Raw genomic sequence first — 24,766 nt, 5'->3', positions numbered from 1 at the left:
ATGTTGTGTATGTGCGCAAATAGTACAAATTTCGCTCTGATGTGCTTTCTTCCTGATCAGCCAACAAGCAGCACAAGATCAAGCCTACTATCTATATCTATATGAAGTTCTACCTGATGGGGTCTAGATTGGATTTTAGGAAAAATTTCTTCACTGAAGGGATTGCCAAGCATGGGAATAGGTTGCCCAGGAAAGTGGTTGAGTCACCATCTCTGAAGGTAACAAAAAGATGTGTAGGTGTGGCACTTAGGGACATGGTTTAGTGGTGAACTTGGCAGTGGCAGGTTAATGGTTGGACCTGATGATCTTCAGGATCTTATTCAACCTCGGCAGTTCTGAGATATTCTATGTAAGTATGTGTATGCATTTGGAATATGCATGGCTTTGCTACTGGATGGATGTGGAGATGTGATCCTGTATTGCCTTGTCTTAATGGGGCTATCAGATTTGGGAGCTCTTAGCAAGTTCTAGTTACTCTTTCTAGCTGAATAGCTGGAAATCTGAAATTTAAATATTGTTGATGGAAGGAGGGGTGAAAATTGGGTTGGTTTGGTGTGTGTGGATTTTTTTTTGGTGTTGGACATTTGAGAACAAAGAACTTCACAAATAATTTGGTATCTTTTACACAGATGAGTATTAAGACAATATTCTTAGAAGTTTTCCATTGCTAGCAACTGGGACTAGGCTTGCACTTACAGTAATTTCACAACTATAAGGCGCACCCTTTTGACTAAAATTTTTCCCTGAACCCAGAAGTGCACCTTATAGTCCGGTGCACCTTATCTGATGTACAAAGTTGCAAAATTCGCAAACCCGGAAGTGTGAGCCGCAATGGGGGGGCAGTGCCGCGGGAACTCCGAGTCGCGAGGGGGGGCGGGAGCGGACGGCCACGGCCGGTAGGAGCTGCGTGGGGAGGGAGGGAGCTGCTGCTGGCCCCGACTGCGGCACGGGGAGGGCACCTGGGGCTGTGTTTAAAGGCTGCGCCAGTCTGTGAAAAATGTTTACAAACTGCCAGTAATTTGTTAGTTTTTGCACGCAGCTCAGCTCCTCGCTGCACAAGAAAAAAACGGGCAAGCCTCTGCCGGTAATTTGTTACTTTGTTGCACACGGCTCAGCTCCTCACTGCACAAAAAAAAAGTGCGAGCTGTAAGCCCAGCCGCGAGCGGGGGACAGGAGCGGCCAGCCCCCGGCCAGCGGCTGCTGCACGGGCTGAGAGGGACCGCCCAGCCCCCGGTCCCAGTCCCCGCCAGCCGCACGGGCTGAGTGGGACTGCCCAGCCCCTGCTCCCAGCCCCTGCCAGCCGTGCGGTCTGAGAGGCACCACCCAGTCCCCGCTCCCAGTCCCCAGTGGGCGCGCGGGCTGAAAGGGACCGCCCAGCCCCCGGCCAGCGGCAGCCACACAGGGAGAGAGGGGGTAGGCAGCGCTGCACCACCTCGAGCTGCAGACGGTCCCAAGCTACCTTGAACCGCGGCAACCCCGAGGTGTGAGCCATGGCTGCCCTGAACCATGGCAGCCACGAGCCCTGCCTCGCCAGCTGGGGGCGGGCAGGAGTGCCGGGCCCCGCCCACGGAGAGGGTGCTTGGGGCTGTGTTTAAAGGCTACACCAATCTGTTAAAATGTTTCCAATTTGAGCACATGCCGGTAAACTCCATGGGGGATTCCGGGGATTCTGTTACTAATTTGTTACTTTGTTGTGCACAGCATGGATCTTCGCGTCAAAAAAATAGTGCGCCTTATAGTCCGGTGCGCCTTATATAATCTACAAAGTTGTGAAAGTTGCCGACTCCCGGGGGGTGCACCTTATAGTCTGGTGCGCCTTATGGTCGTGAAATTACTGTACATGTCTTGGACTTCTTTTGGCACTTCTCATTGGCCTTTCTCCATCTCTGGCATTTTGCTGTTGAGTAAGAGCTTTGGTCTGTCCCCACTAAACTTTTCCAGGACACAGGATACCTGAACTCTAGGATGGATGCCTGATAAATGATCCTAATAAAATAGCTTGGCTAATCTAATTATGAATGCAGGCTGCAGGGAAGGACACAGCTGGTTCTGCTGACTGTGCAGAATACCGTTACAAATGCTGAAAAGTGATAAAAGTGTATTTATCTGAAAATAACTTCTGGTGGATTTTGTGTTATCTGCTTACATTTTGACTCACCTGGTGATTCTGAACTGTGAAGCTGGAATGTAAAACAATGGATGACACATCATGTGAAGTTTGGCACAGAAACATTCCTTGCACAGTTTTTCCAAAATAAAAACTCAGTGTGTTGCTGACCATAGAAATGCACTTCTTATGCTGTGTAACTATGCAGGAAATGTTTTTGAAGTATTTGCAGATGTTCCGTAGTACCCAAGCCCTTTTCCTTTTCCAAGAGCTTTGACAGTACCGGAAGTGAAGAAAATCAAAACTACATTAGGTTATACCTTTTTTTTTAATGAGATAGTCACAGGGCTAGATACCACTTTCTTTGCTTCTTGGTCTCAAAGAACTCTCTTCTCAGCTGTCAGACTCTGTATTTCTGTTTCTGCTGGAGCCAGAACTGGCATTCTGCCCGGCTTCCCAAGACGCTGCTCCAACCAGCTGGCCTCTTGAAAGAGAGGAACTTCTTTAACTTGTAATATGTGTAGCATATAGACCTTTGTTTCATAATAGCCCTCAGATGTTTGCAAAGAGACATTGTTTTAAGCCATCCTATTTTCTTATTGTTTGTTTTTCCAGCTTCTCTATTAAGCCACTAGATGAATGCAATAAATATCCTGAGAATAAAATTAGTCCATGTTACTCCTAAACTATAATAGAACTATTCTGTGTTCATAAGAACACTATTAAAGCAGAATAGAAAGCAGAGGCTGATAGATACATCTTAAGAAATCCCTGAACTGAAATTGAAAAGCAAAAGATCTGTGCAATGCATGTCCCTTTATGGTATTCTGGCCAGCACTGCCCCTTTATTTATTATTTTTTGTTGCCACTGGAGCCATTGGTCTGTGCTGTGTACCAGGACAGCATTAACCTTGTTTTTTCTTGGCTTGTGAAAGAGCATAAAAAACCAGAAAAAACAGACCATCTTCACTCGTCTTCTCTACATTCCATGGTCCTTGTGATATGGCCAGTATTGAGAAATCTCTTTCCCAATCTACTATGAACTGCAGCACAGACAATGTTTAAAAGTTCAGCCAAGGTAAAGCTTGATCTTGCTGGGCTTTAAGGATATATAAAAGAAGATCTTCCAGTTTTGTGTGTTTTTACCACTTCCTGGCTTAGTAAAATATGAACCTTCTGAACTGACTGAAGAGCTACAGCTTTCTGCTGCTGCTACTCTCTGCCCTGCCCTTTTCTCCCTCTTGTTCTGCTTTCTCTCAGGCATAACAACACTGTTTGCACCTTACACTATTGATTTTTGTCCTGTTGCAAGTATTTGCATTTCTACAAAATTGCAGGTCTGAATTCCTGTCTTCTCTTACCTGGTCTTTTTGTTGCAGCCCTTCTCTCTGACACTCTACTTGGCAGCTGTTTCCACCTTTGAGACTTGCAAGTCAGCTTTTCCTGACTGGATGCTGATGATCCTGTCTGCAACTGCCCTGCCTTTGCTTCTCTAACACTAGGGTACAAATACAAGGCTTTGGTCAAATGTCTTCCCTTCCATGTGTTACTCACTTTATGAAGCTGCTTTTCACCCTGCTCAGTTGTTGCTAGGTTGATGACAGAAAATTGGTTAAAAGCATACACAGGCTTATAGAGATCAAGTGCAAATTCTGTAATTTGGTTTATTAAACACCAGCTTTACTGAATGCATCAATTCAAAGGTTGAATTTTCATTGTGATTAGAAATCCTCTGCATAGAGTGCAAGGACAATCAATATTAAAAGTTACCACTATGCAAAAACCTGGAAAACTGAGATTGAGAAAATGCAGTCCAAATGCCTTACAGTAGCAATGGGGAAGGGATTATCTCTGTTTCCTGATGCTCAGTGCTGATGAGGCCACATCAGACTGTACCCAGGGCTGGTCTTCCCAGTACTAGGTTGATGCTGACAAGCAAATGCAGTGAAGGGCCACAAGGAGATTCCAAAGGATCTGGGGTACATACTCTTTACAAGACGTAGGTAACTGTACTGAAGAACAAGCTGATTTTCATAGCCTTACTTTACTTAGGGAGTGTGGTAGAAAAGACAGATTCTTCTCAGAAATCTTCAGGGAGGACAGGAGGCAGTGGTCACAGTGCCTCTGTGAATCCCAAATGGAAGAAAAAAGTTTTTACTGGAGGTGCTGCTGTGGGAAGAGGTTGCTCTAGGAAGCTGTGGAATCACCAACCTTGGAAGTTCTCCAAAATCTGCTGGACAAGGTCTTAAGTAATATGATACAGCTTTGAAGCTTGCTCTGCTTTGACCATGGGGTTGGACTAGGTGATCTCAAGGGGTCCCTTTTACCCTGCATCATTCTACAAGTCCAAACAGTATCCCTGAATGTTTCATTGTAGCAGAAGGCTGACTGTTAAAATTTCATTTAATATTAAAAAGTGATGAAGGGAGCATGTAAAAAGATGTTATTTTTTCCTTCTTTCTTACCCCTCAGTTTAAATAGTCTGTGTTTGGTGAGCCTTCTTGCTGTGCCACTATTGTGTGATGATTGTTTTTGTGAGATGGTAGCTAAAATGAAATGTCAGTATGAGTGAGGACTGGAAACTATAATGTTGACCTTCAAAAGAAAGCCAAGGTTTTCCTTAGCAATTACTGTCCTGAAAGTATAACCACTGGTAAAATAATGGGCCTGATATTAAAAGAGGATGCAAACTCAGAGTCTGCAGGGTGACAGAATTGTAAGCAATAACAACATGAGTTCATAAAGAATAAATCTTGCCAGACAATGTAATTGCTTTTTTTGATAGAATTGCAAAATTAATGATTTTAGGGAACCAAGAGGGAAGTAGGTCTATGTTTACTTTCTAACATGAAGATTAATTGAAATTCACTTGTGTAGGAAGATAAAGTTGGGTGAAAGATAAACAGGAGCTGATTATCAGCAGTAGTGCAATGGTTATGTAGGTTGGGAGTTAGACTGGAGTTGTGTAACATTTCTGTTAATGATATGACAGAGGGAGAGAGAAAATTCTCTTAATGAGCTTTGAAAACAAACTGGGAATTGTGAGCCTCAGAGCAGAAAAATAAGGGGGCGATGGGTTTAGACACATAAAGAGAAAATAAAATGAGATTAAACTTGGAGAACTGTTAAATCAGGAGAATGTGTGCTATCTGGAGCATATATCCTAAACCAAAGTGGGGGAGAAATATTTTAAAGAGAGGCCAATCTGTGGTGCTGAAAATAGCAGCTGTGGTCCTAGAACCCCTTTTGAGCAGGGCACTAAACCTTGCTTCTGCCTCTGTCCAGGGCCACTTTAAAACCTTTGTCCAGGTCATGGGGCTTGAAGGGCAGAGTCCACTGTGCAGAAATTGACTTTCTGCTCTTGTGATATGTGCTTGAGGCTACTCCACACACTGTTAGAGCTGAAGGTGTGACTGCCCAGCTCCAGTTCTGTCTGTTACTGTTTAAAATTCTGCCGAGAACAGAGTGAATGAGTTCTGATTTTCTTTTGGATGGTCGAACTCATTACAGAGCTCTCCCTTCCTCACCTTCTGCCCTGCCCAGACTGCAGGATTTCCCCTCTGGCCCTGTGTAGGGCTGTGCAGAGTGAAAGCACAGTGAGCAGAATGTGAACCCAACTGGGTGTGTGCCCATTCTTCCTTCATGCAAGTGCCAGGTCAGCCTCACACGCTGTTCTACCTTGCTGCTATTGATACTCCAAACACATGCTGCTGAACATTGGCTTGGGTTTCCAGGGCTTGTATAGCACCCTGCCTGCTCCCTTCCCTCAGGTTTCGCTGAGACGGTCTGGATGCATAAATCTTACTTCCTTAGAAATCCAGAGTGAGAATAAGTTACATGATTTGAAAAGAAAGAGTTGCCAGGATCTGTTACTGGTGCCATGTTGCAATTTCATTTATAGCTAAGAAGGAGAATTTTTTTTTTAATAAGTTTGGAGACCAAGAGGCCACCAGGATAAACTGGAATTGACCACTGAATGACTTAAGTTTATCAATGTCCCCATTTCTTTTGGAGCTTAAAAAGAAAATTATTTTAATTTTCTGTATGTTCATCCCCTTTAAGTCTTGTAACAGCCTTATGTGTCTACTTAACTGTACAGACACGCTGAAATAACACTTCTAAAATTCTAAATGGCATCTGATCCTTTTAGGAGCAGTAGAATTGCTTATTGCCTTTTAAATCCATAGGATGATATCCTGGGTATTTTGGGCTGTAGCAAGGTTTTTTTTTCCTTGGAGTTACAGCAGACAATGCTACTTTAACATAGAATATAGTCACTTGCTATGGGAAGAAACCCTGTTGTCAACCTGCATGGCTACCCAGATGAGCCTTAAAGAGATAAATCATGTCAGGATATAAAAATCCTTCAGATTCTCTAAGAATGAAAGGAATGTACAACACTTTCAAAAATATGCCTAGGATTCTTTATTTCATCATCAAAATTAATTGTGTTTTATAGTTGCATGAGTACTGGAAGTAGGGAAGTTAAAAATATTTTAGCTCTTTCAGCAGTTCCATCAAAAGAGCTCTTTAGCATTATTAGCACCCAAGGATCAAAACCATATTTGTTTGCCTTCTTCATATATTATGCTGCTTGTGATATAGCACAGCAAAGGAAACAAAAACACTGCAAGGAAATGTTTCCATATGCTAATATTTTCCATTAGAACACTTCATTTCAAAAAGGTTAGAGACAATATGATTAATAATCCTTCAAAATCCCAAGGAAAATAATGCACCATGTATGTCTGATGCAGAATGAAACATCTAGGGGTGCTCAGTCCCATGGCAAGACTGTCCACAACTATTAAAAGCTCTAACAATAAAGCAATTATTGGAGTATATGGCCAGATGTAGCACCATTTTGCCCTTTTTAGTTTAGATGGATGCATCTAAAATTGTACTGGTTTGTCAGGTCTTTAAATAACTTTCCACTGTCACAACATAGTGGCAACACCAAAAGAAACTCCACCATCTCTGTGCTCAAGGGTCAAGCTTTCTTCTCCTGTGTAAATAGTTTAAATTTCAGAAATTTACTCTTGAAGAGATTAAACCAGCTCTTCATCTGTGCAGCCAGTATATCTCCAGGGGCAGATGGATTGCCTTTAAATAATTACTAATCCCTGCTTTTTGCAAATGAATTACATTCCTTTCCTTGGGGAAGGTCCTTCATTCTGACAAATGCACTCTTGTATGGAATTCACACTCCAGTAGGAAAAAAAAAGCAGGTCATGGTGATGGGAAAGAATGGAATTTGTTGTGTCATTTCTTCTGTTAAAGAAGACATTTCTACTGTTAAAAGAAGATGGTAGTTAACAGATTAGAAGGGATAACTACCAAATAAAGTCACACAGGTCAGACAGGCTTTATGATTTGCAGATACTCAATTGATAGGATGAGGATGTTCCTAATTTGTCAAGTCCAGCTACTGAGAAGCAGCATCTCTTTTTTCCCCCTCCTCATCAGTGGGACAGGAATTTCAATTTGCCAGTTTTTCAGTGCATGCAACTGTAGTTCAAGTCACTGCTACTCAAGAAATTCAGTGTCAGTCTTTCACAGTCTGAGTTTTGGATCTTAGAACAAAATGTTAGAATCTCAGCAAAGTCTAGGATGAAAGGAGATGCTGGAGAGCATGTTCAGGTTATGTAGGCCCCTGTCAAGCTGATTCTTGAATATTTCCAATAAGGGAGATTCTAACATCTCTCTAAGCAGTTTGTTCTGGTGTTTAATTGTTCTCCCACTGAATTTTTCCCCATTATATCCAGGTCAGCTTCTCCCCTGAGCAACTTTTTTTCTATTGCTTTACTTGCCAACGTGCATACTTGTGAACAGAGTACCACCATATTCTGTACTGTTACTGAAAGGCATTTATTGGCCTTCTGGAAAGTGAGAGTCTTAAGTGAGAGTCTTTTACATGTTAGGCAGCATGTCTGTCCTGACATTAATGTCTGCCTAAAACCCTAATATTAACATTTTATAGGTGGAAGTTTTATTTCAAAACTGTGTGTAACATCTCTTGAGGGTATTTAATTTGGAATTCTGTCCCTAAGCATGTACCTTTTCTCTTCTGTAATAGAAGTCAATGCTTTAAGTTTTCTCAGTATTGAGAAATATGTGTCAAAAATATGTATCTGTTTTTTTAATTTTGAAGGTCCCTGGTTACCTTAAAAATTTGGTTTACAGATTATGCATAAGAGCTACTGGTGACCAGCCTGTGAAATCTGAGAGGGAATCTGGTTCACAGAACTTTGTAGCAGTCTACCATGTCAGGCCTTCAGTAGTCTGAGGGTTTTCTTTTCAGTGCTTGAGAATGCAGGACACCATAGAAATCTGTTTCAGATTATTTGGTTTTTGAGCATTTGTTCTTTATAGTAAATTAAAAATAACTGGATCCTTAATATGAAGGATGCTTAAAATACACGAAGATAATTCTGTGATAGATATTTTGAAGGCTCTGGTGCCTGGGAACAATTTGTTAGAAAAGAATTCGTTATTCCTCACTCTCCGCTTCCTGCCTACAGCTTGTAGAAGGGAGTAACCCCATTACTGATAAACATTTAATATAACAGCTTCCATGCTGTTGGATTAGAAACACTAAGAATTAGACAAGACAGGCCTGTAATAAATAATACAGCTTGGTACTGATGTAGTCTTTTGGACTTAGATACCGATATCTGAGAGAGAGAAACACAGCAGATGGGGTAGGTAGGAACAAAAGTGAGATACCTGTATAAATGGAGCTAAAGGTGTTATAGAACAGGTATAGGCACTCTTTGGGAGGCACTGAACTTTGAAATGATCAAGACACATTCTTAGCCTTTTTCTTTTCTTTCAGCATAATACATAAACCTGGCATCTAATTACAGGACAGGTACAACACATCATTCTGTTTGGAAAAATATTACCTGTGAAGAGAAACTACACCTTGCAACTAATCAGCTCTGTTCCCTGTGTATGTTCAGAGATCCTAATTCTGTTGATTAATGTTTTGTTGCTTTTTGTTTCCTTTCAACCTTGTTTCCATTGGAGTGAGAAGAAATTTTTTCTTCTCTTTTTTATTTAAACTTTACATATTACAGTTTTCAAAACTTTGTTTTCAGTGTATGGGGCAGAAAGCACTCAAGTTGATTTAAAAGGGAAAAACACAGGGAACTGACATGACTTAATTTAGCAATCCTTGAAATACAAGAAGTATGGGATTTCAGAGTGCAGTTCATGCAGTCAAGTTTGGTTGGAATCTTGTGCATTTCAAGTACTATGTTTCTTCTGGAGTGACAAACCTACAGAATCTTTTCATGATTGTATCTGTCAAATTATTTTGCTTCAGCTTGTAGAAGGGAGTAACCCCACTACTGAAAAATGTTTAATATAACAGCTTCCATGCTGTTGGATAGAAACACTAAGTATTATACAAGACAGGCTTGTAATAAAAACATTGGCACAGAAGTGGGGGAGGAGAGAGTAAGATATGGTCAATTTAGAAAAGTTGTGTTTCAGGTGTGGGATGAGATGATGAGTTCATAAAACTTCCAAAAAGTGTCTGAGTAGCTTGAGTGAATTACTGTTTCTTCTGATCACATGTTTGGCTGGAAAGGGGCAAGTGCAACATAAGAAATGAGTACAGTAATTTCACGACTATAAGGCACACCCTTTTGACTAAAATTTTGGCCCGAACCCAGAAGTGCGCCTTACAGTCCAGTGTGCCTTATATAAGGACAAAGTTGCAAAATTTTCCAACACAGAAGTGGGAGCTGCGAGGGGGGGCGGCACCGCGGGAGCGCCAAGCTGCGTGAGGGGGCAGGGAGCTGGCGGCCCCGGCCCAGCTGGAGCGGGCTGGGGAGGCAGGGAGCCGATGGCCCCGGCCCAGCTGGAGCGGCAAGGGGGGGCCAGGAGCCGGTGGCCACGGCCCGGAAGGAGCGGGGCAGGGAGGCAGGGAGCCCCCCGGCCCCGGCCTGGCGGGAGTGGCCAGCCCAGCAGGAGCGGCGCGTGGGGAGGGAGGAGGGGAGGGAGGGAGGGAGGGAGCTGGTGGCCACCCTGAGCCAACTCAGAAATGCAAACTGCGGCTGCGCCACGGCAGCCCTGAGCTGCCCCGGACCTCGGGCAACCCCTGTTACTAATTTGCTACTTTGTTGCGCGCGGCGCAGCTCCTCGCTGCAAAAAAAAAGTGTGCCTTATTGTCCGGTGCGCCTTATATAATGTACAAAGTTGCGAAATTTGCTGACTTCCGGCGGTGCGCCTTATAATCCGGTGCACCTTATAGTTGTGAAATTACTGTATATGAGAAAAATACAGTAATTTCACGAATACAAGCCACACCAATTTGACTAAGATTTTGCTCCTAAACCGGAAATGCGGCTAATAATCAGGAGCGGCTAATACAACCTCAGAAGTGCCTGCCAGAGTGCTGAGCCGAGCAGCTGCAAAGTCGGCATTTTGCGATTGTTACAAATCGCTACTTTGTTGCACTGCGGGTGGAGCCTGGCTCCCTGCAGGCAGCACGGGGGGCGGGGAGAGAGGCGGGAGAGCTCTCTTTCCTCCTCTGCCACAGCCCAGGGGAGAGACGGGGGTGGGGGTTGGCGCCGCCATTGCCGCGGCTCGGGGAGCCGACGGGGTGCTTTGTCCCCGCCCGCCGCCGCCGCGGCAGGAGCGGGGAAACTCCGTCCCTGCCCGCCGCCGGCGCCACGGGCGCGGGAAAGCTCCGTCCCCGCCCGCCGCCGCTGCCGTAGGAGCAGGGGAAGCTCCGTCCCTGCCTGCCACCGCAGGGCAGCGCCGACCCGGGGTGACCGAGCCCAGTGGCAGCGGCGGCCAGCCCCGAGCTGCAGCACCGTGCTGGACCACCTGGCCCCGTCAGCGGCCCCTAGCGGGCCGAGCCTGCACAGCCTTAGCTCAGCCAGTAAACCCCGCCCTCCCGCGGTTCTGTTACTAATTGCACGCGGGTGCTCGCTGCGAACGACAAAGCGGCTTATACTCGGGTGCGGCTTATCTATGGACAAAAACCGAAATATTTGCCAACACCCAGAGATGCGGCTTATACTCAGTGCGGCTTGTATTCGTGAATTTACTGTAATACAGAAGGGGAACCTATGAGCTGGATAAAATCCTGGAAATTTTTCATTTTGGGGGCAGTGATGTCCATACCTGCATGTATCTGTTTTATAGACATGGGGATTGTAGAGTTAAAACAGCAACAAAAACAAACATAACATTACCAATGGATTCTATTATTAGCTTGCTATCCTGAAGGGAAGAAGTCTGGAAAGCCTTTTCAGTAAGTTAGTTTAGATTTAAAGTTACAGTAAATACATGAGTATAAGATGCACTGGAGTATAAGGCGCACTTCTGGGTTGCTGGCAAGTTCCCCTACTTTGTCCGTATATAAGGCACGCCGGCATATAAGGCACACTTTTTTTTTGAGGATCCATGCACAACAAACTAACAAATTAGTAACAGAATACTGTCAGGTGCTCAATTTGCAGACAGTTTTCACAGATCGGCGTAGCCTTTAAACACATCCTGAGGCGCCCTCCCTGTGCTGCAGGCCCCGGCACTCTCTCCTGCCCCCAACCCCTGGCACTGCCTGGCCTCCGGTCCCGCTGGCCCCTGGTGCTGCCCGGCCCCGCTTGGGGCCGGGCGGGCTCAGCTTGGCTCAGGGCTGCTGCAGGCTCACACTTCTGGGTTGGCAAATTTCCAAACTTTGTCCATATATGAGGCGCTTTGGGGTATAAGGCGCACTTCTGGGTTCCGATCACAATTTCAGTCAAAAGAGTGCGCCTTATATGTGTGAAATTACTGTACTCTAGACTTGGAGATTTAGGAGAGAAGAGAGAAAGATTGTATGCATATTCTTGCTATGAGCATCAAATTTGACTACTGCAAGACATATTTGGATCCAAACTATCCTGTCTACCCTTACATGATACTGCATTTTGGAAGCCTTTAGTTTCATTCATGTTGTTTAAAACCCCATCTGGATACACACCATTTGCTAAGCATTTATGGCCATGTATTTTTGATAGATTCCCCTGAACCAGTCTGCAGAGCAGAGCATGAAACATCCTCTTGGTTGCTTCTGGAATAAAATGCCAGCACCCCAATTATCTGCCTGTGATGAATTTATGAAGTGCAACTTCTAAAGGCCAATTGATATTTTATACAATACCTGCTGCATGCTTGTGATACACCTAAGTTGATCAGAGAAAATTGAATGAAACAAATGGTTTTCCCCTACAAAGGACACCTTTTTTGGTTTTTTTCCGCCTTTCAGATGCCTCCGTGAGGAACTTTTGGAATGTTCTTAGTTTCTGACTGCTGATCAAGGGTATCTATCTTGGTTTTCTCATATCTGAGAGACACTGATGACACAATTAAACTTTTTCAAAATGAAGTGAATGTGGGCTTGGCTTTTGGGAAAGAGTCAAACATGCTTGCATCCATTTTTACACCCCATATTAGGCTCTGAATGCTTGGTATTGCAGCTAGCACACAGCTTTCTCTCCAATGTAAATGAGTCCTCCATAATGCAGATAAGGTCATTAAAATTATGTTTTTCCATTATACTTCTGCTTTTACAAAAGCTTATTAATGAATATACTATAAAAAGTTAAGTAGTTCCTACTGTAAGCCAGGGACTTGAACTGCAGGATAGCTTTTTATGACTTGACAGGCAGGGTCATGTCAAACTGCTTTTTCCCCCCTTTTCCTTCCTCCTTTTGTAATTTTTAATCTCTCACACCCTTGTAACAAGAGCTGACACCGATCACAAAGCTCATGAACAGCAGCGCTGTTACATAAACTTGCGGGATTACAGTAAGAGGGTTACCTTGTTTTCATTATTACACCCTTTCTTGTATCTCATGCAGAATAGATGAGAACCATTTAGCCTTGTTCTTGTGAGATGAGTAGGGTGGCTAAAATATCTGCCTCCTCTTGGGATTTAAATCTGACTCTGTTGTTGGCAAAGCAAAAAGTATTAATTGCATGACTGCTACGTTACAGGCACATCCTATTTTAAATGTTGAAGTTGACCACATCCTAGAGTGCTACCCACACAATGTGCTAGAAACTGTATTGTGAAGATAAATAAGCGTTATTGCAAGGGCAGAGGCAGATGTTAAATACGATTATTTTTGTAAATTTAATGAACTTCAAGACAGGAAGGAGCCTGTGGATTTTGCTTAGGCTAGGTGTTGTGGAAGTTTGTTGAAAGCCACAGAAATGAATCCAGCCCAAATCAGCAGGATGGAATGTGGCTGTTCTGCAGTGCTCTGATCAGAACTTGAGAAGTGCTGTTAATGGCAGTGAAAGTATGTTCCAGTTACTTTGAATTACTCAAAAACTATTTCTTATTAATTCAGAAACATCTGCCTTCAAAGATAAAAGGAGGTATGTGCTAGGAATTCTTAGGCAATGTAGCTTGGTGTCACAGTTGATAGACTGTGGTCAAGGCAGGCCAGCATTAGACTGGGGACTGAATGGCTGTAGAGACTAGACCCTACCCTTGTTTCCAGATATTTCTGCCCAGAGTCACACTGGGGGCCCAGCAGGGACAAACCTGGTACTGTGACTTGAAGTCAGCCCTCTCTTGATGCCAACTTCATCTGTGAGGCCACTGCCTTTGGGCAGGTGCTTTATTAATTTGGTGATGTGTCTTCTCTCTGAAAGCTGTGCCTCTTTGACCTGAAGGTGGGACCTGGTTTTGCATAGAAATGCTGCTGGAAAACAGCCTTTTGATAATTCACAGATGTCTGGGGTGATGATGCTCCAGTAAGGCATTCAGTCTCCCACTTCCAGTGAGTCTGAGGTTGGGGACTGGGGCTGGTGATGAGTAACTGCCCCTTGAAAACATCTGGGTCTCTGCCAGCTCTGACACAGTGGTTTTAAATGTCCCCATTCATGGAATGACACCTGTTTGTGTTTAAGTGCCAAAAAATGAATATTTTAGCAATGAAGGAATTCATTCAATTGTGAAAGGAATGTGCTTAGAAATGTTCCTTTATGGCATAACTGAGCAGGTTTCAGAGATGTGTACTGCCTTTCAAAAATGAATGCTTACATCATTCTCTTGGTTCTTTCTTCACATGGAGCCATTTGTATGATGTCTTTTTCAATTTGTTGGTTTTTAAGTTTAATAGTACTGCTAATACATAGACACCAGCTGCCAGTTAATTCAAAACAGCAGACTGCTGGTGAAAGACAGCCTCTTTAGAACAGATGTTAGAGAAAATCCACCTGATTTTGTTCAAGAGACTTGTACACGTTGGACACAGTTAGCAAAGTTATTGTATTAATGAAATCCTGCTGCAGCATTCAAGAGGAAGAAGGGATGTAATCTCTCATGATAGTCAAAAACCTCTGGCTGTTTGCTAGCTTTCTTTAATCTGTAGTCAATATGGGAGATGTAAAAACCTAAACTGTCATTTAAAGTGGGAGTGGATTAGAAGTACTCAGATCATGTACTTTACTTCCACAAAAAATAGATGTTAAATAAGAACCTTCTCACTTCCTCGCCCCTGCTTTCTTTTTTAGGTCTTTAATTTTTAAAGCGTGGTTTTGGAGATCTGATTTGTGATGTTTCCTCACACAGTGGTGTCGGGGATGTGATGCTGCTACCTTCCTGCCTCTGGCTGGTAGCTTTCTGGTCCCTTGATCTTACTTTTTTTGTATGTGAAGTAAGAAGCATTTCCCTGCATACATTTTATTTTCCTTTTTTTTTGTGTGTACTGGATGGAGACAGTTTGTACTACACATTAATGGATGGCCAAGGGTTGGTTTGGCTTATGTCAGCATCTTTACAAGGAGTTCCTCTCTTGAGGGTGGTCTTCCTGGTGACTTTACAAGGAATCAGTATCAGACTCATGTCACTGTAGTGAGAAAACTCCCTTTCCTCCTCCAGGTAAGATACAAATTTAAACTACAAGGATTTTCCTGTTAAGCGCTGAAAAGTTCAATATTTTTAGAGCCAAATTTTGAATCTGAAATAGAAAAGCAGAATGGGCATGATGGAAAAATGTCTCTTGAACCTGAGTAACTTCACTTTCGTAAAGATGAGGTGTTGATAGAAACAGAATTAATTAAATTTATTTAGAATCTGAACATTAACTCTTGTCCTTTAAAAAGAACATATTTTCATCAGCAGATTGAGAAAGATTCTGGAAGAAACATGGCTCAATTAGAAAGAAGCCCTAAGATGGTTAACTGAAATTATTAGGGAAGCAGAGAATTTTCAATAACAGGACATGCTGAAAAGTGCTTAGTTTAATGAAAGACAATAACATAGGATGTAATAGAGGATTACAAACTAATGAATTATGGGATGAGGATGAATATCCAGACAGAGGATAGAGCTGGAAAGCTTAATAATGATAGTGAATAAGAGAAAGATACTGGGTTATTGTAACATAGTGCATATCTGTGGAACTCACTGCCTTAAAATATTGAGGCTAAGTTCTCAGATGAATTTAAGGATTAGCTGTTGATGGAGATTAAAAAAATGTATTCATTGTTACAGAAGATGAGATAAACACTCTGTAATTAAAAGGGATACAGATTCTTAAGCTAAAAGTCACAAACAGACTGTTCCGAAGCATCTGGTAAGCTCTGCTACCCAGTAGGATAGGCCTATCTCCTTGGGCACATGGTGTTCTCTTTGCCCTCATATTTCCTATTTTCTGTCACCTGCTAGAGGGACGATTGGTAAGGTAGTTTTGGGACTTCAGAAAAAAAACCCAACAGCTTGTTTTTTGGTTTTTATTCAGAACCAGCTGTTAATGTTTGTTTTTCTATTTGGATATTAGACTGACTGTGGTATGAGTTGACTTGCTCTACATATGTTCGCTGCCAAGCCCAAGAAGACTCTGATTTTCAGGATTCTTAGAAACAAACAATAAAATAGACTTCCTGGATTTTAGTTCTTAAAGGTGAAATTCACGATGGTGAAGTGCTTCTTTGAGATCTAGCATATTTCATTATGTTTGTGAAGTGAAAAACCAAACCCCAAAAGATCCCTGTATGTAGTATGAATGTTTTGATTTAAAAGCTTAAATGTTGGTAGCAGGATTTCCATTTTCTTTTCTGTTGTTCTGTGGCTTTGGAAACTCAGATATTCTTTGTGCTCAGTCTGAGGGCCCCTTAGAGAAAACTGGTGTGAAGGTGTCACATAATCAAAATTTCTTAGTTTTGTACCTCATATTGCACTTTAATCTGCATGCCCCACATCTCCTGTGCATTAGCATATCACCTCATCATTTGCAATTGACCACAGTGGGTTAAGGTTCCTGAGATGGTTTACAGCTAATTTCTCTGTACAGTTTGGAGACAGAATCTCATTCTGTCTCTGGTATGAAATCCTAAATGAGAAGTTTCAGCCACATGTGCATTGTTAGCAGTAAATGGTTTCTAGTGGAAATCCCAGGGACCAAATGACAGAATATTTGGCACAGGATCTTGTTTTCTTGGCCATCCAGCCAGTGAGGACCCCATATTAGAAGGATAAACTTGTCTCACTGGTATATATTAATATAAACTAGTAACTATTAATCTAGGCCATTCAAAGAGATTTTACTTCTTTTTTTGCCTCTTTACCCAGGAGAGGCAAGGAGTATTACTTATCAGAGGCAACCATGAGCTGCTGTGCTCGTGATTTTGTCATAGAAACAGATTAATTTGTTTCCTTTCCAGTAACAATGTCAAGAAGTATAATTTCTCTTGGTGAATTCAGGCATAATGGAGGTGGGTGTTGGATTGAGGCACCTAGACACTCAATTCCTGTATCTATAGGAAAACATTCTTTACCCACTGATCTCCAACTCTGCCTCCTCAGGGGTGCTCCTTTACACAGTTCCTGCATCCTGAATACTGTCCCACTCCTGTCTCTCTGCAAGGCCTCCTGTTTCTTCAGCCATGCCAATGCTAGGTGGAGTCCCAGAATATGGCGTTCAGCCTCCAAAAATCCATCTGAGCATCCTGTTTTTCCTTCCAGCTTATGCTGTATGCATATTTACCTATCCCAGATCCTTTTACCTGGCCTCTGGAGCTGTTTTTCTTCTGCAGGAGGAATTGAGGATCAGGTGATGCTTTTTGGATGCTTTTGGTTGTGCTAGAAAGTGAAGAGAGAAAGGCATGAGGTTGTTGTCTCTCACATAACAGTGGGATTGTTAGCTGGTCAGATCACAGGCACCAGCTGTGAGTAAGCCTGTTTCTTAATGAATCCAATCTCTCCCTCCATCAGCTGTCTGTCCAGTAAGCACCAAAGGAAATGGTGGTTTTCTGGCAATAAGAGAAATGGCTGCTTCTCATGCTAGTAGGGAAACTAAGTGTGCATTCCACTCTTCTCTGAACACTTGGCAGTGATTCTTTTTTAGTATTTGTATCAAACAAGCTGTTCATATAGGCTCTAAATAATGTGTGAAGCTATGATCAGTGATTAGAGAGTCCAAATCTGAAGTTACAGTAGTTCTGTCTGTTTCTAATGGAATATTTTTCTCAGTGGAAAATAAAAGAGTGTCAAAGGTTATATATGGCTTGGACTGTTTGGTTCAAAAAAACACAGGCAGATTTGAAAACTTGTCTACCATACAAAGTTGTCCTTTAAATCGACTTGTTTTTGTCCAATCCCATGATCGGCAGAATACTTTGGATTTACAACATCCAGACTGGAGCTTGGAGAGTGTCAAGATGTGCATTACAACTGTCAGAGCATCCAGGTTTTTGGTTATAAATTCTGCAGCTTTGGAAGACCTGAGAACTCCAGGCATTTTAACTTGCTGGAGCCTCTAAATATTTTGGCATGGAACCAAGAGCATGGAAGACCTGAGAACCCCATGGTTTTGTCTCTCATGTGATCCTAATTTCAGTACAGTTCTTTTGGACAGCCTTTTCCCTTTAAGCTTATTCCAAAATCAGTGTTGGTTTGTTTTTATGTTTTTAATCTGAGCTTTCAGCTATATGCAGCTGTATGTCAGGTGTAAGATATTATTTTCAACCTCTCGTTCCTTAACTCCTTCTCATGGACTTCCAGGATTCAGAGCAGTGACTGGGAAGATGTAGTCCCTGAGTTTATACTCAGCAATCTCTGTTCTTTGCCTATCTAATGTACCCTGAGGAAGGCTTGTGAAACTTAGTTCCTGGTCAATATAATTCGAAAGAAAAGACTGAATTAAGAACCATATCCTTTGAACACTTGGTAGCATATGCATTTCTACATCTCTCTGCAGGGCTCAGTATTGTTCTGAAGTCATGAGGTAGGGTTACTAAAACTCATGATTCCAAAAATAATTTATTTGAGAATGGTGCAGTGGTTAGTGGACTAGCTGAGGATGTGTGAGGCACAGATTTGGTTTGCTCTTCTGCCAGCAGTTTCCTGTTCATCCCCAGCAAACATCTTGCTCCTCGAGTTCTCCATATTTGAAATAGTGACAGTAGCATTATCCTACCTAATAGAAATTGCAAGATAAAATATATAATAAGATGTAAAATGGCTTGTGTACCATGGTGACTAGAGTTTTTATTTTTCCTTTTTTAAAAACCCTAGAGTTTCATATTTCATTTTCAGCAATCATGGGAGACACAACAAAAGCTTGGGATATTTTTGCTCAGCCTTCAGTATTTTTCCTGTTCTCGCCTGTAGTAATCCCTCTCCCTCTCACTGGGTCAGCAAACTCACTGAAGGGGAATGTCAAGTAAAAGGAGGAAAAGAAATTAATTTATTTCTATATTGCTGTTATACCTTTTATATCTGTATTATGTATTTTAAAATCTGTGATTATAAATGTGTTTTTAAACTTGCTCTTTAAACTTGCAGCTTTTGGTGTTTGGCAGCACTATTCCATGAGCCAGTTCTGCAAAAATAGCTGAGGAGAGTAGAAACAAACAGAGGGGTTCAGGAGCACTGTAGCTGGGTGCAACTGGCACTGAGGGTCTGGTGGGATTTCAGCTACAGGATGAGAATAAAAGATGAAATAATTTGTGAAATTATCCTGAGTTGTGTGCTTTGGGGACTGTGGTGGACTGTTCCCAACAGGGGACCAAATAAATCAGTTTCAGTAGGAGAGCCAACCTATGCTTTTTGACCTTATTGCTATACCATTCCTTCCCATTTTTTGCCTACACTCATTGTGACATTGGTTTTCACGTTTCTGCTCTCTGGAAGTGGCCTAAATTTTTTCCCTTAATATTTGGAAGAGCCATTAAAATGTGATGGATTGATGTTTATTGCCTTGTCCCAGGCATATACATGTGGGACTGAAATGATTTTCTTGATGTGAAGGCATCACTCAGCAACAAAATTCTGTGATTCAGTAATCAAACATTAATGAACTACAGAGTGAGCTTTTGAATGTTTTTCATGCCCTGATTGCTAAACAGAGGTAAGATCTGTAGTGAAGCAAAATGTGTTTGTCCTCATGCTGAGGTTACGCTGTTGAGCGGGACCCTGAAAGGTGCTGTTGCCACGCAGCAACACCTTCTGCTGAAGTCTCACTCAGAGACAGAGTTGAGTGCAGTGGCTGGTCAAAACACAGCTGGACGGACTGCTCACAGCTTTTTCACCAGTTATTTTTTCAGCAAATAAGCTGCCCCGTGTGGTTTATTAACAGAGCTACCTGAACACTGAGTTAGAGTTGCAGCAGCAGGAGCTGGCTTCTGATCTGTACAGACGCTCTGTGGCTGCAAATTCAAGTGGCTGAAGGTTACTGAGGCTTGTAAAGTCTCTCTGGTGGCCGCAATATAACCATAAGAGAGTCATATGTTTTCTTGCTACACAACCAGGGGAGAGGCTGATCTGGAACCGTGTTTTCCCCACTGCTCCTTGCTCAGGTCTGGATTTTTAAGCTGTTGACTTGTTTGGGAGTCTTCAGAAGTACAAACTGTGCTGTAGACCTGTTATGGAGATCTCTTAATGGAAGGAACATCAGAGGTAATGGTGCCATAAACCAGTATTTTGTAGTATTTGGAGGTAAAAATAGAAAACTGGAAAACTTGAATAAGGTCTAATAATGAAAACTCGAAACAAGAAGGTTGGAGGTATAGTTGTTTTGCTTTTTTTTCTTTAACCATCAGTAGAAAGTGTCTACTATTTACAAACTATTAGAACATTTATGAACTTTTTTTGCTTATTACAGAATATTTAATTTTTTTAACCTAGAGGAGGGCAGATTAATTATTTTTGTCATGTACTTTCAATGGGAAGGCAAATATTTGTATTGCATTAATTTTCACAAGTGAACAACCATTTTTTTTCCTATAGCTAGTCTAAGTCAGTGTAAATTTTATGGCAAACCAAAGAGTGCAAAAACTAAAAAGCTAAATATGGTTTAAAGTACTAGTGTGTTCTCACAATTTTTTGGCTGAGAGCTCAGTTTTGTGTGGAAAGTGAAATCCACTGAAAATACCTAGCTGTAGCATTGGATTGCAGTGCTACAACTTTACACTTCCAGTAAGTGAATTTCAAACAGAAGAGTTTTTTTAGTCTTCTAAATCCATACTCAGGTATTTGTCTTGTGTTTCAATGTGAGTTGTTCTGCAGGCTCTGGTGTTTGAGGCAGATACCTGTCCGTGACCTGCAAGTTGCTTCCATGTTTTTTGCTGAGAACATTGCTTCTTGATATCTGGTTATAGTGAAGTTTGTATATGCAGACATATATATATCTGTAGACATGTATAGAAATGCCCATTCTACTTTGTTCAGTGTTAATTTATCTTTTTTACTTGGGTGTTTTGTGTGTAACTTTTTCTGCTGTCAAACACAGTGCTGAGCAGTCGTCCTGCAGTTGTCTTTCTGATGGACACATTTGTTACAGAGAGCTTTGAAATTAATTTGAAAAGCAAAGTGAACAAACATTGTTGATATGGGCTTGGACCTGCCCGTTGTTTAAATCTTACTTTAGAGAAGAGAAGGTGGGAGAGAGAGTTTACACATCAAGTACTGGGTATTTCATGTACTTTGTTGGTGGAGGGATCTTTCAGCAGAAAAAGCTTGTCAAGAAAGGTACAGCACTGCTTTAGGGTGTTGATTCTGATATTGGTACATAAAAATTACAGAATTTTTAGAGGCTTTTGACCAGATATGTGTAATATTGAATAAATGTTACATAGTCTTTTTTCAAAGATACCTGATATAACCAGTAACAGTGTATTTTAATGTGCACATGAAGGTGTCAGTTGAAAATTGCATGGAATTTTGCTTTTCCTGGTAGCTATAGTTCCTTCACAGTGGCCTTCTAATGTGGTTTCTTTCTTTATAGAAAGAATAACCTGTATTTTAAATCTGCTACAGCACTTTGCACCATTGGTGCGCTGCTTTTGCGCTTATGACAAAATGACGAATTTGGAAGTGCAGGGAGTAGTGACCTGAAGTGTTCCTTTTCCTCCCCTCCAGGCACTTGCATGCATATGTGCAGGCATACGTGCACAGTCGTGCCCTCCCCTTTCAGAGTCCTGGCAGGCATCTTGCACTCCTCTGGGGAAAAGAAACATGGCATTTGGGTCAGTGTTTCTAGTTCACAGAGTACCTGTGATGTAAGATGGCTTATTGCTGTACACAACAGGAATCTCTGATGTACTTGTTAAATAGCATGTAAAGAGCTGCAGGCTCAGATCCCCTTACATTTCAGGAGTTTTAAGAATTGAATGATGACCTGGTAAGAGGCAGCAGCTCTCTTTTCCGGTTCTGGTTAATTGTATCACAGGTGCTGGTGTCGCGTTGTGTGCGTGTACAGCTGAGATGTGTGCCTCAGCAGTGTATGCTGGGTGCTAGCCTATTCCCGTGGCTTGTCCCGTGGGACTTATTTGAGCCAGGAAAAAATGTAAGTCGCTGTTAATGAGCAGAGAGAGGTTAGCACCTGTCTGTCTAATCCATACTTTGTCTGTATTTTATTGCATCGAAGGAATATCGCTGCCTAATGCTTCTAGCGCATAAACAGCTAAACAGTACTTGACATTTAAAGAGATTTTCTGTTGTGCACTTGTATAGTCAAGAGTAATTCTAATCCTATTAAAGATATTATGTCATGGAGGCGTGTCCTGGAGGAGAAGGCTTGTGCTAACTGGCCTGATGGAAAGCAGAGGGGAGGGGCGAGCAGGAGGGCGGATTTATTACTCGATAGTTAGGTCAGGGATTTCTGTGGGAAATGCCCAGTGGTTGCAGTTGCTGATGATTTCACGGCAGCAGCAGTGAAACACAGAGTGCGCTCTGGTAGCTGGTTACTGAATGAGACACTGCAAATGGGTGGAAAGAAAAAAGACAGCATGTGAGAGAGAGTCAGAGAGACACAGAGAGGGAAGCTGAGAGCAAGGAAAGTGCTCCGGCTCGAGGAGAGTCTCCCAGGTGTACTGCAGAAGCTTTTTGGAAATGGATGCAAGGACCATCTGCTGCCTATAGATTAGAGGACTGTAGACTAGGAATGCAGAGAAAGAGCTTATGGCTCTTTTTAATAAAATCAAAGTTCTGCATAACTGATTCATCAAGATAAATCATGAGTGTGTTCTTGCATGGGATATTAATGTATAAATCCCTGCTTCAGACAGACAGAATACAGCCTATATTGCTGTAAAAAAATAAACCAGGCAAGAATGCAGTGAATAAATTCTGCAGTGATTATCTGATTTGTGTACGAAGAAAAAGAGAAGCAAAACACAGACAGCTCTTAGCGCACTGTGGCATTTGCAAGGCACTGCATTTAATGCTGAGAGATGCTATACATTAAATCTGACAACTGTGAAAAGAGAGATCATGGAGAAGTCAAGTAGTGAGGATTCTTCAATTCACCGGAGTCCATCTTTGGATAGCAAAGACTCAGATTTTGCTAAACCTTCTACCTCAGGGAGGCAATTTGGTCGAGGTTTTACTGCAGGAGCTTTCTATGGTACAACTGGATCACGCACACAGAGCCACACTGGGGTCGGAACCGGGACCGGCGCTGGGACTGGAACTGGCGTAAAAAGTGAAAAATACAATGCACCCAAAGGCAGCAAATACGTGGTCTTTTACCTGGATCTATCCTTTGTTTTCCTTCTAGAATTTAAGAAGTGCAACATGGCAAGAGGCTGCCTGTGTTGTTTGAAATACATGATGTTCCTTTTCAATTTAATATTTTGGGTGAGTACTGCCTTTTCAGTTGCCTTCATCTGTTAGTGTATCCTGTACTGCTGCATTACGTGTGTAGTGCATCTTTGAAGCAGTACAGTAAGTTCTCTCCTCCCCTCCCTCTCTCTTGTACCTGCTTGGAATATTTTCAGTGTTAAACTTGTGTCTATTGGGAAATGCACATGCTTTCTATATCTTTGTTGCTACCTGGTTACTGTAGTTTGGCTTCTAATTGCTAAGACTTCCTATTCTAATGTGCCTTGAACTGGGTTATCTGAGAAAGGGCAGAATTTTGCCCTTTAAGGAAGACCAGAATTATTGTAGCATTAAAATCCTGCAGTGGCTGGATTGTTGCATTCTGTTGTAATATTTATCTTGCAAAAAGCTGAAGGTTAATTTTTAAAGTATATTTTCATTGTCACCATAAACCTCATTTGCTTTGTGTAAACTTCATTTGACAAACTGCTTTTTCATTTGAAGGAAGTTCTGTCCCATTTCTCCAATTAGAAACAGTAAATCATGTATGTTCTAATGTCTTAAAGTCTCAGCATAAATGTAAAATGCCTGGAATGGTGAATTAATTTGGATTCAATTTCAACAGCAATTCTACACATTGGTGTGTGAAGTTGGAGACTTGCACTTGCTTCTCAGGGATCAAAATTTATTTTCTTCCATCAGCCAAGAGGCGTGAGGAGTTGTAACAATGAATGTTTCAGCCAGCAAGTTAAAAGCATAATGGCTACTTTGAGCAAAGTATTGTCACATACAAGGCAGGAAGGAAAAGTTAAGTAATCTGCCAGCTAAGCATCCTCTGGTACAGTTTTTGAAAGGAAATCACAGGCTAATTGAAATACTGAGTATTCGTGACTATAACCCAATACTAAATGGTTTGCTTAGTTTGAAAGCAAAGGTCACTACTTTCCTGGTGGTTAAAAAGCTTGGGCACATGAACAAAACCATTCATGGTTGTCATTCAGAAACGTACAATAAACTTCATAAATAAATGAACACACTATCTTGGGATTTATTTTGGAAAAAGGAGCATTAGCAGTCTAGTTCAAATATCTGGTGTACAGATATCATTGTTCAAATTAGGAGCCTTACTAGCAGGTTCTCTGTTTATCTTGACCCACTTACTGAAATAAGCTCTAAGAGCAAGAGTTAATGGGAGATTTGGTACAGTGTTGAACCGCTCACGAAACAGTGAGCTTTTATCAGTAATAAACTGAAATCCCACAATTACTGAACTTGTGGGCATCTTATTGAAATAAAAAGATAGAACTGATCACTGAAGAACATCAGTTCAAAGTTCATTTAGGATTTTATTTTTTTTCCCTTTTTGTGTACACATACCCTACTAGAAAGTTGCCATAAGTATTTTTGGAATAAGTAATTTTAAACACACCATATTTATATCAAACTGGCTATTTGACTCAATGCTGCATTACATTGACACGTTGAACTATTTTTTTTTTTTTTGTATCTGTATGTGATGACTGGTTTTAGAAAAGCTTTTATCTGGTCTCATTACTCATGTCCTCTGTGATCTGTTTTGTAGGTGTCTCTTACTCTTTACCTCC

The 24,766-nt window shown here is 41.8% G+C and overlaps 1 protein-coding gene across 7 annotated transcripts in view; it reads left to right on the top strand.

Annotated features, from left to right (window-relative positions):
• TSPAN9 (tetraspanin 9) overlaps positions 1-24,766 on the top strand; it is a 181,698-nt gene that overhangs the window by 59,193 nt on the left and 97,739 nt on the right. For 5 of the 7 annotated variants that reach the window (XM_033052170.2, XM_033052171.2, XM_033052175.1 and 2 more), the window contains one exon: positions 23,119-23,198. The exons of 1 other annotated variant lie outside the window; for it this stretch is intronic. In XM_033052170.2, coding sequence (XP_032908061.1) covers positions 23,136-23,198 — 63 coding nt within the window. In that variant the 5' untranslated portion in view covers positions 23,119-23,135. Of the gene's footprint in view, positions 1-22,216; positions 23,199-24,766 lie in introns of those variants that run through there. One more of the 7 variants, XM_033052172.2, reaches the window with a different exon arrangement.

Source organism: Catharus ustulatus, chromosome 2 (assembly GCF_009819885.2).
Source record: "Catharus ustulatus isolate bCatUst1 chromosome 2, bCatUst1.pri.v2, whole genome shotgun sequence".
NCBI lineage: Eukaryota > Metazoa > Chordata > Aves > Passeriformes > Turdidae > Catharus > Catharus ustulatus.
This window is presented reverse-complemented; position numbering and strand designations above follow the sequence as displayed.